Source organism: Chanos chanos, chromosome 13 (assembly GCF_902362185.1).
Source record: "Chanos chanos chromosome 13, fChaCha1.1, whole genome shotgun sequence".
NCBI lineage: Eukaryota > Metazoa > Chordata > Actinopteri > Gonorynchiformes > Chanidae > Chanos > Chanos chanos.
This window is the reverse complement of record NC_044507.1, coordinates 22,998,767-23,014,072: the sequence shown is the minus strand read 5'-3', so window position 1 is coordinate 23,014,072 and position 15,306 is coordinate 22,998,767. Positions and strand designations below refer to the sequence as shown.

Here is a 15,306-nt window from a genome sequence, read left to right as displayed (position 1 = left end):
ATTACCACCCCACTGCCCAAGAGGACACCCACAATTACCACCCCACTGCCCAAGAGGACACCCACAATTACCACCCCACTGCCCAAGAGGACACCCACAATTACCGCCCCACTGCCCAAGAGGACACCCACAATTACCACTCCACTGCCCAAGAGGACACCCACAATTACCACCCCACTGCCCAAGAGGACTCCCACAATTACCACCCCACTGCCCAGGAGGACACCCACAATTACCACCCCACTGCCCAAGAGGACACACACTCACAATTACCACCCCACTGCCCAAGAGGACACCCACAATTATCACCCCACTGCCCAAGAGGACACCAAGTCACAATTACCACCCCACTGCCCAAGAGGACACCCACAATTACCATCCCACTGCCCAAGAGGACACACACTCACAATTACCACTCCACTGCCCAAGAGGACACACAAGATGCCTAGCAAAGATGGCCACAGGGGAACTTGAACACACAGAATTATAGCGGAGACCTCACTTACAATAAGGGCTATTATATATACAATGTTACAACATTGTTTAAGTTCCATTCCTCACGATACGACTGACAACCGACCTGCTCTCAGCTGTGCCAAACACCCTGACTCCCAGTGACCTGAGACAGACAGGAGGGAGGGAGAGGAGGAGGTGAAAGAGGAGTAAGGGTGGACGAGATGGAAGGTGCAGAGAGAAAGATGTGTGGGAGAAGTTTTCCACATAATTTGTCTCACTCTACAACTGTCTCCCTCTCTGTCTCTCAATCTGTCTGTCTCTCTCTTTCCCTCACTTCCTTACATTTGTCTTACTTTCTTTTTGTCTCTGTTTAGTTCTCCTGTACTGCCCATTTATACACCCATTACTCAGCTCTGTTCTCTCTCTCTCTCTCTCTCTCTCTCTCTCTCTCTCTCTCTCTCTCTCTGTCTCTCTCTCCCTCTCTCTCTCTCTCTCTCTCTCTCTCTCTCTCTGTCCCTCTCTCTATCTCCAGAGTGCCCTTTACTGTGTGACCTCCAGATGGAGACACCACAGGAGAGAGAGGGTGATAGAGAGAAAATTAAAAAGTACAGGGGGTGAGTGAAATGGGATGAATAAAAAGAGAGGGATGGAGTGAGAGAGGGTGAAAGATATGTGGGGTGAAAAAGCCAAAAATAGAGTGATGGGAGAAAATGAAAACTATGGGAAAAACCAGTAGAAACCAGTAGAAATGATGAATGTGCATGTTTTCAGGTGTGAGTAGACAGGCATTATCCTCAAGCACATCCACACTAACCTGCGCTGAACCTGTGTGACAGTGTGTGTGTGTGTGTGTGTGTGTGTGTGTGTGTATCATAACGGTTTAAAATGTAGCTGTTGTGACTGACTCACAGTAATGAGTCATAACGTTTGGTAGCGTGACGTGCTGGAGCCACACACTGAAATCACAAGCTCATTTCCATACAATGCACCAACAGAGAACCATTTACATACAAATACACACATTATAAATCACATTCATTATTTACACTCCAAATCCTGCTTGCCCTCTCTCTCTCGCTCTCTCTCTCTGTCTGCACACACACACACACACACACACACCATGCATACAGACAGTACAGACAGATCTACATTCCAGCCCAGAGAATCACAGTGCTAATGCAGAAACACAGAGGGGTTTGTGCGTCCCTGTAGTCATCACTCACAGATCTCAACTAACTGTTCTGAAGCCACTGCAGTGCCTCTGCATGTTCAGTAGTCTAATGATGATTTAACACTGGGACAGGCAGAGAACTGTTCTACCAAATAGGACCGCTTACCACCTGCCTGGACCAAAGTCCGACCGAACCTGTTACAGAATGACTGCACCAGTTATAGAATGCTCAATGGGACAAAGGCTGACCGCCAGTATGACTAGTGTTCGTGTGCATGGAAGTAATGAAATCATTGAAAAGCTGTTCTCTGTAAAATCACAGCATTCATACGCACTCTGAATTATGGCTGAATCAGTTCACCTGTGAGGAGTCTAGTGCGACTTACTGAATCAGTTCACCTGTGAGGAATCTAGTGTGACTTACTGAATCAGTTCACCTGTGAGGAGTCTAGTGCAACTGACTGAATCAGTTCACCTGTGAGGAGTCTAGTACTGGCTGAATCAGTTCACTTGTGAGGAGTCTAGTGTGACTTACTGAATCAGTTCACCTGTGAGGAGTCTAATGCGACTTACTGAATCAGTTCACTTTTGAGGAGTCTAGTGCGACTTACTGAATCAGTTCACCTGTGAGGAGTCTAATGCGACTTACTGAATCAGTTCACCTGTGAGGAGTCTAGTGTGACTTACTGAATCAGTTCACCTGTGAGGAGTCTAGTGCGACTTACTGAATCAGTTCACCTGTGAGGAGTCTAGTGCAACTGACTGAATCAGTTCACCTGTGAGGAGTCTAGTGCGACTGATTGGATCAGTTCACCCATGAGGAGTCTAGTGCGACTTACTGAATCAGTTCACCTTTGAGGAGTCTTGTACTGGCTGAATCAGTTCACCCATGAGAAGTCTAGTGCGACTTACTGAATCAGTTCACCTGTGAGGAGTCTAGTGTGACTTACTGAATCAGTTCACCTGTTAGGAGTCTAGCACTGGCTGAATCAGTTCACCTTTGAGGCGTCTAATGCAACTGACTGAATCAATTCACCTGTGAGGAGTCTAGTGCGACTGATTGGATCAGTTCGCCTGTGAGGAGTCTAGTGCGACTTACTGAATCAGTTCACCTGTGAGGAGTCTAGTACTGGCTGAATCAGTTCACCTGTGAGGAGTATAATGCGACTGAGTGAATCAGTTCACCTGTGAGGAGTCCAGTATGAATGACTGGATCAGTTCAGTCAACTTATATGAACCAACATTTGAAGTTTTCCCTTCAAATGTGAAAAGGTTGCACAGTCAACTCTGCATATTAAAAAAATAAATAAAACACAGTGACTATACATCTCACACACACAGCCGAGACTATAACACAGTGACTACGCATCTCACACACACAGCCGAGACTATAACACAGTGACTACGCATCTCACACACACAGCCGAGACTATAACACAGTGACTACACGCCTCACACACAGCCGAGACTATAACACAGTGACTATGCATCTCACACACACAGCCGAGACTATAACACAGTGACTACACGCCTCACACACAGCCGAGACTATGAAACACAGTGACTACACACCTCACACACACAGCCGAGACTATAACACAGTGACTAAACACCTCACACACAGCCAAGACTATAAAACAGTGACTACACACCTCACACACACAGCCGAGACTATAACACAGTGACTACACACCTCACACACAACCAAGACTATAACACAGTGACTACACACCTCACACACACAGCCGAGACTATAACACAGTGACTACACACCTCACACACACAGCCGAGACTATAACACAGTGACTACACACCTCACACACACAGCCGAGACTATAACACAGTGACTACACACCTCACACACACAGCCGAGACTATAACACAGTGACTACACACCTCACACACAGCCAAGACTATAACACAGTGACTACACACCTCACACACACAGCCGAGACTATAACACAGTGACTAAACACCTCACACACAGCCAAGACTATAACACAGTGACTAAACACCTCTGACCATTACATCATGTCATCGCAAAGCACTGATAACTGAAGAATGAAGAAGACTCAAAATGCGATAATGAGGGGTGTGTGTGTGTGTGTGTGTGTGTGTGTGTGTGTGTGTGGGTTACCTTGGTGCGTCGAAACTGTCATAGGATCCCACAGTGTAGTGCCTGAAGAGCCGTTTGGCTTTCTCACTGCGACTCTCTGTAACACACACACGCAGTCGCATGCACATCACTGCAAGCTTGTCTGTATGTGTGAGAGACTGTGTACAAGAAAACAACCAACGTCAAAGTACAGCTCTCTCCCAACACAAATATCTCTCACCCCTCTGAGTCTGCACAGCAGGATCAAACTGAATGGTCCAATCAGAGAGGACTCGGAGATTTGCCTCTCTGCTCCTGTTTGGACCACTTCAAAATACTAATACAAACTATAAACTATAACCATTTCTAATATTCACTGTAAATATTCCCAAATTTCTCTGTTGGATAATCGTTAATCTGTTTTAATCTCAGTAAAGAAGCTGGAGTCTCAAATATGTTTCTGTAGTGAAATAGTTATAATTACCATATATACCAACCTGCTTACAACTTCTGTCTTTTACACCACAGACCGGCCCATACAGATTCTGTGTGTGAGTTTGAGTGTGTGTGTGTGTGTGTATGATTGTGAGTGTGTGAGTGTGAGTGCGAGTGTGTGTGTGTGTGTGTGTCTGTGTGCGTCTGTGTGTGTGTCTGTGTGCGTGTCTATGTGTGTGTCTGTGTGCGTGTGCGTGTGCGTGTGCGTGTGCGTGTGCGTGTGTGTGTCTGTGTGTGTCTGTGTGCGTCTGTGTGTGTGTCTGTGTGCGTGTCTATGTGTGTGTCTGTGTGCGTGTGCGTGTGCGTGTGCGTGTGCGTGTGTGTGTGTCTGTGTGTGTCTGTGTGCGCATGCATGTGTGTGTCTGTGTGTCTGTGTGTGTGTCCTTGTGTGTGTGTCTGTGTGTCTGAGTGTGTGTCTATGTGTGTGTCTGTGTGCGTGTGCGTGTGTGTGTCTGTGTGTGTGTCTTTGTGTGTGTGTGTGTGTCTATGTGTGTGTCTGTGTGCGTGTGCGTGTGTGTGTCTGTGTGTGTGTCTTTGTGTGTGTGTGTGTGTATGTGTCTATGTGTGTGTCTGTGTGTGTGTCTGTGTGTGTGTGTGTCTGTGTGCGCGTGCGTATGTGTGTTACCTGAGCGGTGATCCTGGCTGCGAAGAGCCACCTCTTCCACGCAGTCTGAGGGGAACCAGCCTGTGCGGCCCCTGACCGTCCCCTCCCAGTAGCCTCCTTCCCCAACACTCAACACTGCAGCACACAACACAGAGAACAAGTGTACGTGTGTGGACATATGTGCATGTGAGGATGTGTCTGTATAAGGTCTGTGTGTGTGTGTGTGTGGCGTGTCTATGTGAGTATGTGTGTGTATGTGATGAGTGTATCTGAGGATTGTGTATATGTGTGTGTGAGGACACATGTGTATGTGACAATGAAGTGTATGTGTTTGTGTGTGTGCAGGCAGATAGCAGATCTGAAACAATATTTCAACTTCACAAGGTCTGAAACGCACACACACACACACACGCACAGCATGTGCAGTCACAGAAAAGAAAACTCAAACACAGGAAAGAAAACTCAAACACAGGTTAACAGAGACACTCACACACACACAGGTTAACAGAGACACTCACACACACACAGGTTAACAGAGACACTCACACACACACAGGTTAACAGAGACACTCATACACACACAGGTTAAAAGAGACAACAGCAAATTCCTAAAAGCAAACAACATGCTCCCATTAAAAAAATACAACATACAACATACAAGCAGAGACAAAGGCAGACTAATTAGCACACATTTTAAACAATATCATATTTATATTCACATACACACACACACACACGCACACACACACGCACACACCCAGATAAATATACACCACATGCACAGGAACAGGCACACACAAACACAACGGAGACGGAATCATACAAACTGACACATATCACCAGAATACATACACAGACAACGTTTATCCACACCTGTGTGAAAACACACAACAAACACAAACACTTAGTATGATATGTCTTCAGACGCTGAGTGTGTTGTATCTTGTGGTACAGCAGAGTACAGTTTTCACAAAACATGCACAGATGTGTGTGCATGCACACACACACACACACACACACACACACACACACACATACACTAACATTCGCACGCGCACACACACACACACACACACACACACTCACGCACATGCACGCACGCATGCACACGTACACACACACACACAGACACACCTTTGACTTTGTCTCCCTTGTTGAGGCTGATCTCCCGGTCTCCCTGGGCGGAGTGGGAGCGTGTGGCCACAAACACTCGTCCTGGGACAGCACTGTACAGACGCCGCCGTGGAACACTCACGGTGCCCTGACTGCTTAAGGAGCCCGCCCTGACACACACACACACACACACACACACACACACACATGTCCATGGCCTGTGGCACACACTGAACCATACTGAATAATGTGAAACTAGAGGATACTGCTCCTCTGTCTGTGCGCTCACCCCTGGCGGCCACGCGGCTGGCGGCTGCGTTCATCACGATCACCCGCTCGACCACGCGATGGAGAACGAGTACGGGCCCCACGAGGACTGCTAGAACTCCGCAGGGTCCCCTGCTTATAGCCCTAACACAAACACACATATGCACAGATATAGATACACACATACACACACACACAAACATATATAGACAGACACACACACGCGCGCGCACACACACACACACACACAAACGTACACACACACACACACACACACACACACACACACACACACACACAGAGTACCTGGACCGAGACAATGCTGGGTCCAGTGGTGTTGGGCAGGGCCATCCAGTCTGGGAGGTTCATGCTGTTATCACTGTTAGCCCGTAGGAATGGGTGAGGATGAGGCAGGGCCAGTGTACGTGCACTTTCTCGCCTCTTGGGGGCGTACTTGGGTGATTCCAGGAAAGGCACTGACAGAGAGAGAGGAAGAGAAAGAGAAAGACAAAGAGAAAGACAAAGAGAGAGCAACAGAAAAGGCCTTAATGACATCCACCTAACGAAACAAATGTGTCAGGAAGGAGTATGCCATAGAAAGAAATATGCCACATACACATGACGAACAGTCAAAAGAGACATACACATTAAGAACAGAGTCATAAACAAAAAGAACAGTCAAACAGAGACATATGCACTAAGAACAGTCAGAGTCATAAGTAAAAAAACCAGTCAAACAGAGACATGCGCATTAAGAACAGTCAGAGTCATAAACAAAAAGAACAGTCAAAAAGAGACATACGCATAAAGAACAGTCAAAAGAGACATACACATGAAGAACAGTCAGAGTCATAAACAAAAAGAACAGTCAAACAGAGACATACGCTTTAAGAACAGTCAACAGAGACATCCAAATTAAGAACAGTGAGAGTCATAAACAAAAAGAACAGCCAAACAGAGACATACACATAAAGAACAGCCAAACAGAGACATGCGCATAAAGAACAGTCAAACAGAGACATCCAAATTAAGAACAGTGAGAGTCATAAACAAAAAGAACAGTCAAACAGACATACGCATAAAAAACAGTCAAACAGAGACATATGCATTAAGAACAGTCAGAGTCATAAACAAAAAGAACAGTGAAACAGAGACATACGCATAAAGAACAGTCAAACAGAGACATCCAAATTAAGAACAGTGAGAGTCATAAACAAAAAGAACAGTCAAACAGACATACGCATAAAGAACAGTCAAACAGAGACATATGCATTAAGAACAGTCAGAGTCATAAACAAAAAGAACAGTGAAACAGAGACATACGCATAAAGAACAGTCAAAAAGAGCTGGAGTACGACTCACCCACATCTGTCTCACGATGACTCTTAATAATCTCACCCAGTTCAAAATGTCCAGACATAACAGCCACCTGAACCGAAAAAACAAAACACACCATTACATTGAGTGATATGTGTCCCCAAAATCACGACACATAGTCTCATCATTAAACACCTGAACCAACCCCCCCCCCCCCAAAACAAACAAACAATCTCTCACCATTAAACACCCAAACCACCCCCCCCCCAAAACAAACAAACAATCTCTCACCATTAAACACCTGAAACCCCCCCCCAAAACAAACAAACAATCTCTCACCATTAAACACCTGAAACCCCCCCCCCCCCCAAAAAAACCAAACAAACAAACAATCTTTCACCATTAATCTCTCACCAACTGAACCAAAAAAAAAAAAAAACACACAGTCAAAATACTCACCATTACAATTTTTCCCGATTGGTAAGACCCATTTTCTGAAACCATTCACCATTTTCTCAAAACTACACACACATTCCCAAAACGCCATTCTCATCTGTACAACCAGCTAACTTTTCGGTCGAAATCAAACTTTGCCCTCACACAACACACACAAGCAATCAAAAGCACACACTACATGACTGCCTCTTAGATACTAGAGGTATTAATTCAACACACTCTTACCAAAATGAAGTTTTTCTTCTAAAGTCAGCACTTTGTGAAACTACTTCTGAAATCAGAATCTGCATTATTTTGAACTTTGTAACATCACTATACTGACCAATTACCCATACAGGAGGACACCATCAAGACACGCCTAAATCAATGCTGTACAACACCTTTGCAATGTTACACTGACAGCAGGAATTTACCAACCCTTTATTTCCAGAAAACCATATGAAATGAACAGTGGTACATAGTGTAGGTAGCGCACAAAAAAAAAACTTGCAAAAAAATATTTATAGATACATAAGATAAACAAATGTAATTCTATACTGTAAATATGATTACATCTGCTCTGCAGCATCATCTCTTCTCTGGTCTGGATCTGTCCGTAACATTTCATCAGCATCACAAAGGATGTTTTCCCTGGCCAGGCAACGTGGGAAATATGCCCTGGTATGTCCAATCCAGGCTTGAATGGCTTCTATGGGCACATCCCCACAGGCTTCCTCCATGGAAATCAAGAGGTTTTCTCTTGAACAGGGGCTTCGGTCATAAACCTTCCGCTGCCATGCTGAGAAAAATTCCTCCTTGGCATTCAAGAACAAAGAATATGCAGGCAAAAAGAGATTGTGAACCTGGGGTGGACATTGAACCTGGTGTGAACCAGAGCAGCCCGATGGAAACTAACGTTATCCCAGATGATGACATACTGGGACTGCTCTGGTTGCCCTGGTTACCCTTCCTGTTGAAGTCGTTGGTGAAATTGACTTAGGAATTCTGGCAGGTGTGGAGTGTTATATGGACCCAAAAGTGGCATGGCAGTGGAGAACCCCTTTATTACTGATTGCAGCACACAGAGTCAGGTGGCTTCTTTTCTGGCCAGGAACCTCCACAATGGCACGGTGACCGATGATGCTCCGTCCCCTTCTGTACCTTGTTGTGAGGTTAAACTCTGTCTCGTCAACAAAGAGGTACTGGGGCTGAGGCATTGCATCAATTTCAAAGATTCTCGGCAACAACAACAACAACAACAACAACAAAAATGTAAACAGAGTGATGTACTGTAAAGACACATAGGCCTGCTACATTGACTATACTGCGATTAAAGGTATGCCATGCCTAATGTAAAGAACCACAATGTAATTTACAGTGGCAAAGCACATGTACTACACAGCACTACTAGTGGAGTGGAGAGTCATTGAACAGACCAGAAGAAATTACCCAAAAGGCTGAACTGTACTTATCGGTACATACTGTACATCTCCTGCAACGTTATGGCATTCTTAGCAATGACCATGTTGGCATCTGCAGTTTCTCGCACATTTGTCAGTAGTCGCTGCCTACCCCCAGCAGGTGGCTGCCTTTCAGTTCTGCAAAAATGAAATTTGACCGTTCCTGACCTATGGTCACGCATTACTGTGGTAAAAACTACACTGAGAACAAAGTGGAGATTCAGTCTATATGAACTACAACATTACATGTGTCACAGTAACACCAAGGCCAATAACCTGTTTTCCCTCCTGAAAGTACAGACAATGGATACATCTGTGTAAGGGCTTAGGTTGGGTTGTACCAGCTGTCCAGCTTCTCTCATAGTCCTCCTGTTTATGAGCGCATGATGAACTAACAGGGCACAAATTTCTTTCGAGATCACTTGTCTTTGTTCTTGTCGTCCTCGTCCTCGTCCTTGTCCTCGTCCTCTGCCGCTCTGTTGTCTTGCAACTTCAGCATTGTTAGGATCCATTGTTCCAAAGCACATGGACATGCCTCTAGGCCCTATTTATTGACCCTGCAATTCTGATTGGTGTGTTAACAATTTTGAGGCTTAGTGTTTGCGCCTGGAGAAAGGTGTGCTCTTTGAGGTAAGGTTGCGATGACTTTGAGTTAATTATGTTGAGAGCATGTGTTTGCTGAATGAACATGTAGTGCAATGAATGATTTATTTGGTCACTTTTGTGAAAGGTTTTGCAGAAAGAGTTTTGAATATTGTGGAAACAGGTGAACAGTGTTTACGGTTATGAGAAAAGTGTGTGCATTTTTGGGAATGACGTAGGGGTATGGGTTTTTGTGTTTAAGCAATTGAGAAAAACTGTAAACACCTGAACCAAAAAACATAACACACTATCTCACCATTAAACACAAGAACCAAAACAAACAAACAAAACACGCTATTTCACCAATAAACACCCAAACCAAAACAAACAAACAAACAAAACACGCTATCTCACCACTAAATACCTGAACCAAAACAAACAAACAAAACACGCTATCTCATCATTAAACACCCAAACCAAAACAAACAAACAAACAAAACACACTATCTCACCATTAAACACACGAACCAAAACAAACAAACAAAACACACTGTCCCACCATTAAACACCTGAAGCAAAACAAACAAACAAACAAAACACACTATCTCACCACTAAATACCTGAACCAAAACAAACAAACAAACAAAACACACTATCTCACCACTAAATACCTGAACCAAAACAAACAAACAAACAAAACACGCTATTTCACCAATAAACACCCAAACCAAAACAAACAAACAAACAAAACACACTGTCTCACCATTAAACACACGAACAAAAACAAACAACAAACAAACTAACAAACCACACTGTCCCACCATTAAACACCTGAAGCAAAACAAACAAACAAACAAACAAACAAACAAACTAACAAAACACACTATCTCACCATTAAACACCTGAACCAAAAAACACAACACACAGTCTTATCATTAAACACCTGGGGGTATTCCAGAAAGCAGGTTTAGTGGAAACTTGGAGTCGGATAACTCAGAGCAAGTTGCAAACCTCCTAATAGAAGAGCTCTATGGCTTTGTTTTGCTGGGAGAATGAGGCCACAGGGCTCTTCTATTAGGAGGTTTACTACTTGCTCTGAGTTAATTAACTCTGAGTTTTCACTAAACCAGCTTTCTGGAATAACCCCCTGAGCCAAAACAAACAAACATAGTTATGAGGTCATCAAACAAAACACACAGTCTCACCATTAAACACTAATTGTTAGACAAAAAGCCCAAATAATTGAAAACACAGAGACACAATCCACTGCATCCATTAACACTCCGCACATGCAGACAGCCACCGCACATACACACATACATGCCTACACACACAGTCACATCGTCTGGCACAGAGGCTGACTTTAACACAATGCTTTCACACACACACACATACACACACAAACACACTCGCACTCACACACACAAACACACTCACACTCACACCAAGAGGGACACCGAGACTGAGCCGGTGCAGCAGAGATAAGTGGACCTTAATACAACACTTTAAGCCCAACTGTTCCAGAACACGCTGTTCCAGTGGAGTACCAGACTACTGATGCAGGTATAACACACTGTTCCAGTGGAGTACCAGACTACTGATGTGGGTATAACACACTGTTCCAGTGGAGTACCAGACTACTGATGCAGGTATAACACACTGTTCCAGTGGAGTACCAGACTACTGATGTAGGTATAACACACTGTTCCAGTGGAGTACCAGACTACTGATGTAGGTACAAACACACTGTTCCAGTGGAGTACCAGACTACTGATGTAGGTATAACACACTGTTCCAGTGGAGTACCAGACTACTGATGTAGGTATAACACACTGTTCCAGTGGAGCACCAGACTACTGATGCAGGTACAAACACACTGTTCCAGTGGAGTACCAGACTACTGATGTAGGTACAAACACACTGTTCCAGTGGAGTACCAGACTACTGATGTAGGTATAACACACTGTTCCAGTGGAGTACCAGACTACTGATGTAGGTATAACACACTGTTCCAGTGGAGTACCAGACTACTGACGTAGGTATAAACACACTGTTCCAGTGGAGTACCAGACTACTGATGTAGGTATAACACACTGTTCCAGTGGAGTACCGGACTACTGATGTAGGTATAAACACACTGTTCCAGTGGAGTACCAGACTACTGATGTAGGTATAACACACTGTTCCAGTGGAGCACCAGACTACTGATGTAGGTATAACACACTGTTCCAGTGGAGTACCAGACTACTGATGTAGGTATAACACACTGTTCCAGTGGAGTACCGGACTACTGATGTAGGTATAAACACACTGTTCCAGTGGAGTACCAGACTACTGATGTAGGTATAACACACTGTTCCAGTGGAGTACCAGACTACTGATGTAGGTATAAACACACTGTTCCAGTGGAGTACCGGACTACTGATGTAGGTATAACACACTGTTCCAGTGGAGTACCAGACTACTGATGTAGGTATAACACACTGTTCCAGTGGAGTACCAGACTACTGATGTAGGTATAAACACACTGTTCCAGTGGAGTACCAGACTACTGATGTAGGTATAACACACTGTTCCAGTGGAGTACCAGACTACTGATGTAGGTACAAACACACTGTTCCAGTGGAGTACCAGACTACTGATGTGGGTATAACACACTGTTCCAGTGGAGTACCAGACTACTGATGTAGGTATAAACACACTGTTCCAGTGGAGTACCAGACTACTGATGTAGGTATAACACACTGTTCCAGTGGAGCACCAGACTACTGATGTAGGTATAACACACTGTTCCAGTGGAGTACCAGACTACTGATGTAGGTATAAACACACTGTTCCAGTGGAGTACCAGACTACTGATGTAGGTACAAACACACTGTTCCAGTGGAGTACCAGACTACTGATGTAGGTATAACACACTGTTCCAGTGGAGTACCAGACTACTGATGTAGGTATAACACACTGTTCCAGTGGAGTACCAGACTACTGATGTAGGTACTAACACACTGTTCCAGTGGAGTACCAGACTACTGATGTGGGTATAAACACACTGTTCCAGTGGAGTACCAGACTACTGATGTAGGTATAACACACTGTTCCAGTGGAGTACCAGACTACTGATGTGGGTATAACACACTGTTCCAGTGGAGTACCAGACTACTGATGTAGGTATAACACACTGTTCCAGTGGAGTACCAGACTACTGATGTAGGTATAACACACTGTTCCAGTGGAGTACCAGACTACTGATGTAGGTATAACACACTGTTCCAGTGGAGTACCAGACTACTGATGCAGGTACAAACACACTGTTCCAGTGGAGTACCAGACTACTGATGCAGGTACAAACACACTGTTCCAGTGGAGTACCAGACTACTGATGCAGGTACAAACACACTGTTCCAGTGGAGTACCAGACTACTGATGTGGGTATAACACACTGTTCCAGTGGAGTACCAGACTACTGATGTAGGTATAAACACACTGTTCCAGTGGAGTACCGGACTACTGACGTAGGTATAAACACACTGTTCCAGTGGAGTACCAGACTACTGATGTAGGTATAACACACTGTTCCAGTGGAGTACCAGACTACTGATGTAGGTACAAACACACTGTTCCAGTGGAGTACCAGACTACTGATGTAGGTATAACACACTGTTCCAGTGGAGTACCAGACTACTGATGTAGGTATAACACACTGTTCCAGTGGAGTACCAGACTACTGATGTAGGTACAAACACACTGTTCCAGTGGAGTACCAGACTACTGATGTGGGTATAACACACTGTTCCAGTGGAGTACCAGACTACTGATGTAGGTATAACACACTGTTCCAGTGGAGTACCAGACTACTGATGTAGGTATAAACACACTGTTCCAGTGGAGTACCAGACTACTGATGTAGGTATAACACACTTTTCCAGTGGAGTACCAGACTACTGATGTAGGTACAAACACACTGTTCCAGTGGAGTACCAGACTACTGATGTAGGTATAAACACACTGTTCCAGTGGAGTACCAGACTACTGATGTGGGTATAAAACACACTATGGCTTTGCCTAGCTCCAGACTGAGAACAAAGGATCACATAACCTCAGTTTATTTATCATTACAACATATAGAGTCATTCAGAAAGTCCCAAGACCAAAGAACTGAGACTGCAGTCCACACTGTGAGGCCAGTGCTCGGCACACTTAATTCAGAGGTCAACTCCACACATGACCGGTATCACAACCATAAATTCATGTCACTGTGGGAATATGCTAATTACCTGGAAGGGGGTCTGGCCATTGTTGTTTTTGGTGTCTTTATTGGCTCCCCGGTACAGCAGAATCCGTGCACAGCTCTCCTGAGTGGTCACATCAGACAGTTACAACAGCCAATCAGAAGGCATGTACACAATCTATGCAATCTCTGTCTGCAGTGAAATCCAGTGGGCTTCACTCACTATGTCTTTACAGTCCACACTGATAAAACATACTAACTGAAAGACTGAGGAAACAGTTGGTGTTTGTGGACTAATCTGACTATCATGCTTATGTTTGGCGCTTGAGCACGTTTAATGAAGGAGCCTGAATATGGCCTCTGTATCAAGGCATTGACAATTCTACCTTGTTATATAAAGCACATATGTGCAAGGCAGTGTTTCCTGAGGCATTCTGGGACATGGAGTCCGCACCATAAAACAGAAGGTGCTCCAGGTGCTGTGAGTTCCCATTCTGGCAGGCCTGGGATGAGGAGAAGGAGGAGGAGAAATGGGGAGTCGTAGACAGATTGGTGTGAAGAGAAATTTGGGTGAAGGGTGAGATTGAATGAGTGAACGACAAGAAGAAGAGGGTGAGGAGGAGTCAAGTATGGCACATTGAGAGAAAAGGAAAGGAGTAAACAAGAGGAGGATATTTAATTTATTATCAGATACACACATACACAAACAATCTCCACACACATTCACATAAAATCTCACACACATACGCACAGACAATCTCAATGCACATACACACACACACACACACACAAACACACACATAAATACATACACAGTGTGTGAGTGTGAAAATGAAGGGATGATGGTAATGAAGAGGATGGCTGAGTACCTGTTCACTCCAGGCCCTTCTTCATCCATGAGTGATGGACTGTGTGAGCATAAGGAGGAGGAGAAGGGGAGGATGTGAAGGAGAGAGAAGGAGGAGAAGGAGAGGATGTGAAGGAGAGAGAGGGAGGAGAAGGAGAGGATGTGAAGGGGAGAGAGGGAGGAGAAGAAGAGGATGTGAAGGGGAGAGAGGGATGAGAAGGAGAGGATGTGAAGGG

The 15,306-nt window shown here is 44.6% G+C and overlaps 1 protein-coding gene across 1 annotated transcript in view; it reads right to left on the bottom strand.

The window, feature by feature from the left end:
- shank1 (SH3 and multiple ankyrin repeat domains 1) overlaps positions 1–15,306 on the bottom strand; it is a 64,337-nt gene that overhangs the window by 33,125 nt on the left and 15,906 nt on the right. The window contains exons 7-14 of the mRNA XM_030790118.1: positions 14,610–14,726; positions 14,270–14,347; positions 7,564–7,630; positions 6,508–6,677; positions 6,224–6,345; positions 5,956–6,104; positions 4,843–4,956; positions 3,765–3,840 (exon numbers count right to left, since the gene is read on the bottom strand). Coding sequence (XP_030645978.1) covers positions 3,765–3,840; positions 4,843–4,956; positions 5,956–6,104; positions 6,224–6,345; positions 6,508–6,677; positions 7,564–7,630; positions 14,270–14,347; positions 14,610–14,726 — 893 coding nt within the window. The remainder of the gene's footprint in view (positions 1–3,764; positions 3,841–4,842; positions 4,957–5,955; positions 6,105–6,223; positions 6,346–6,507; positions 6,678–7,563; positions 7,631–14,269; positions 14,348–14,609; positions 14,727–15,306) is intronic.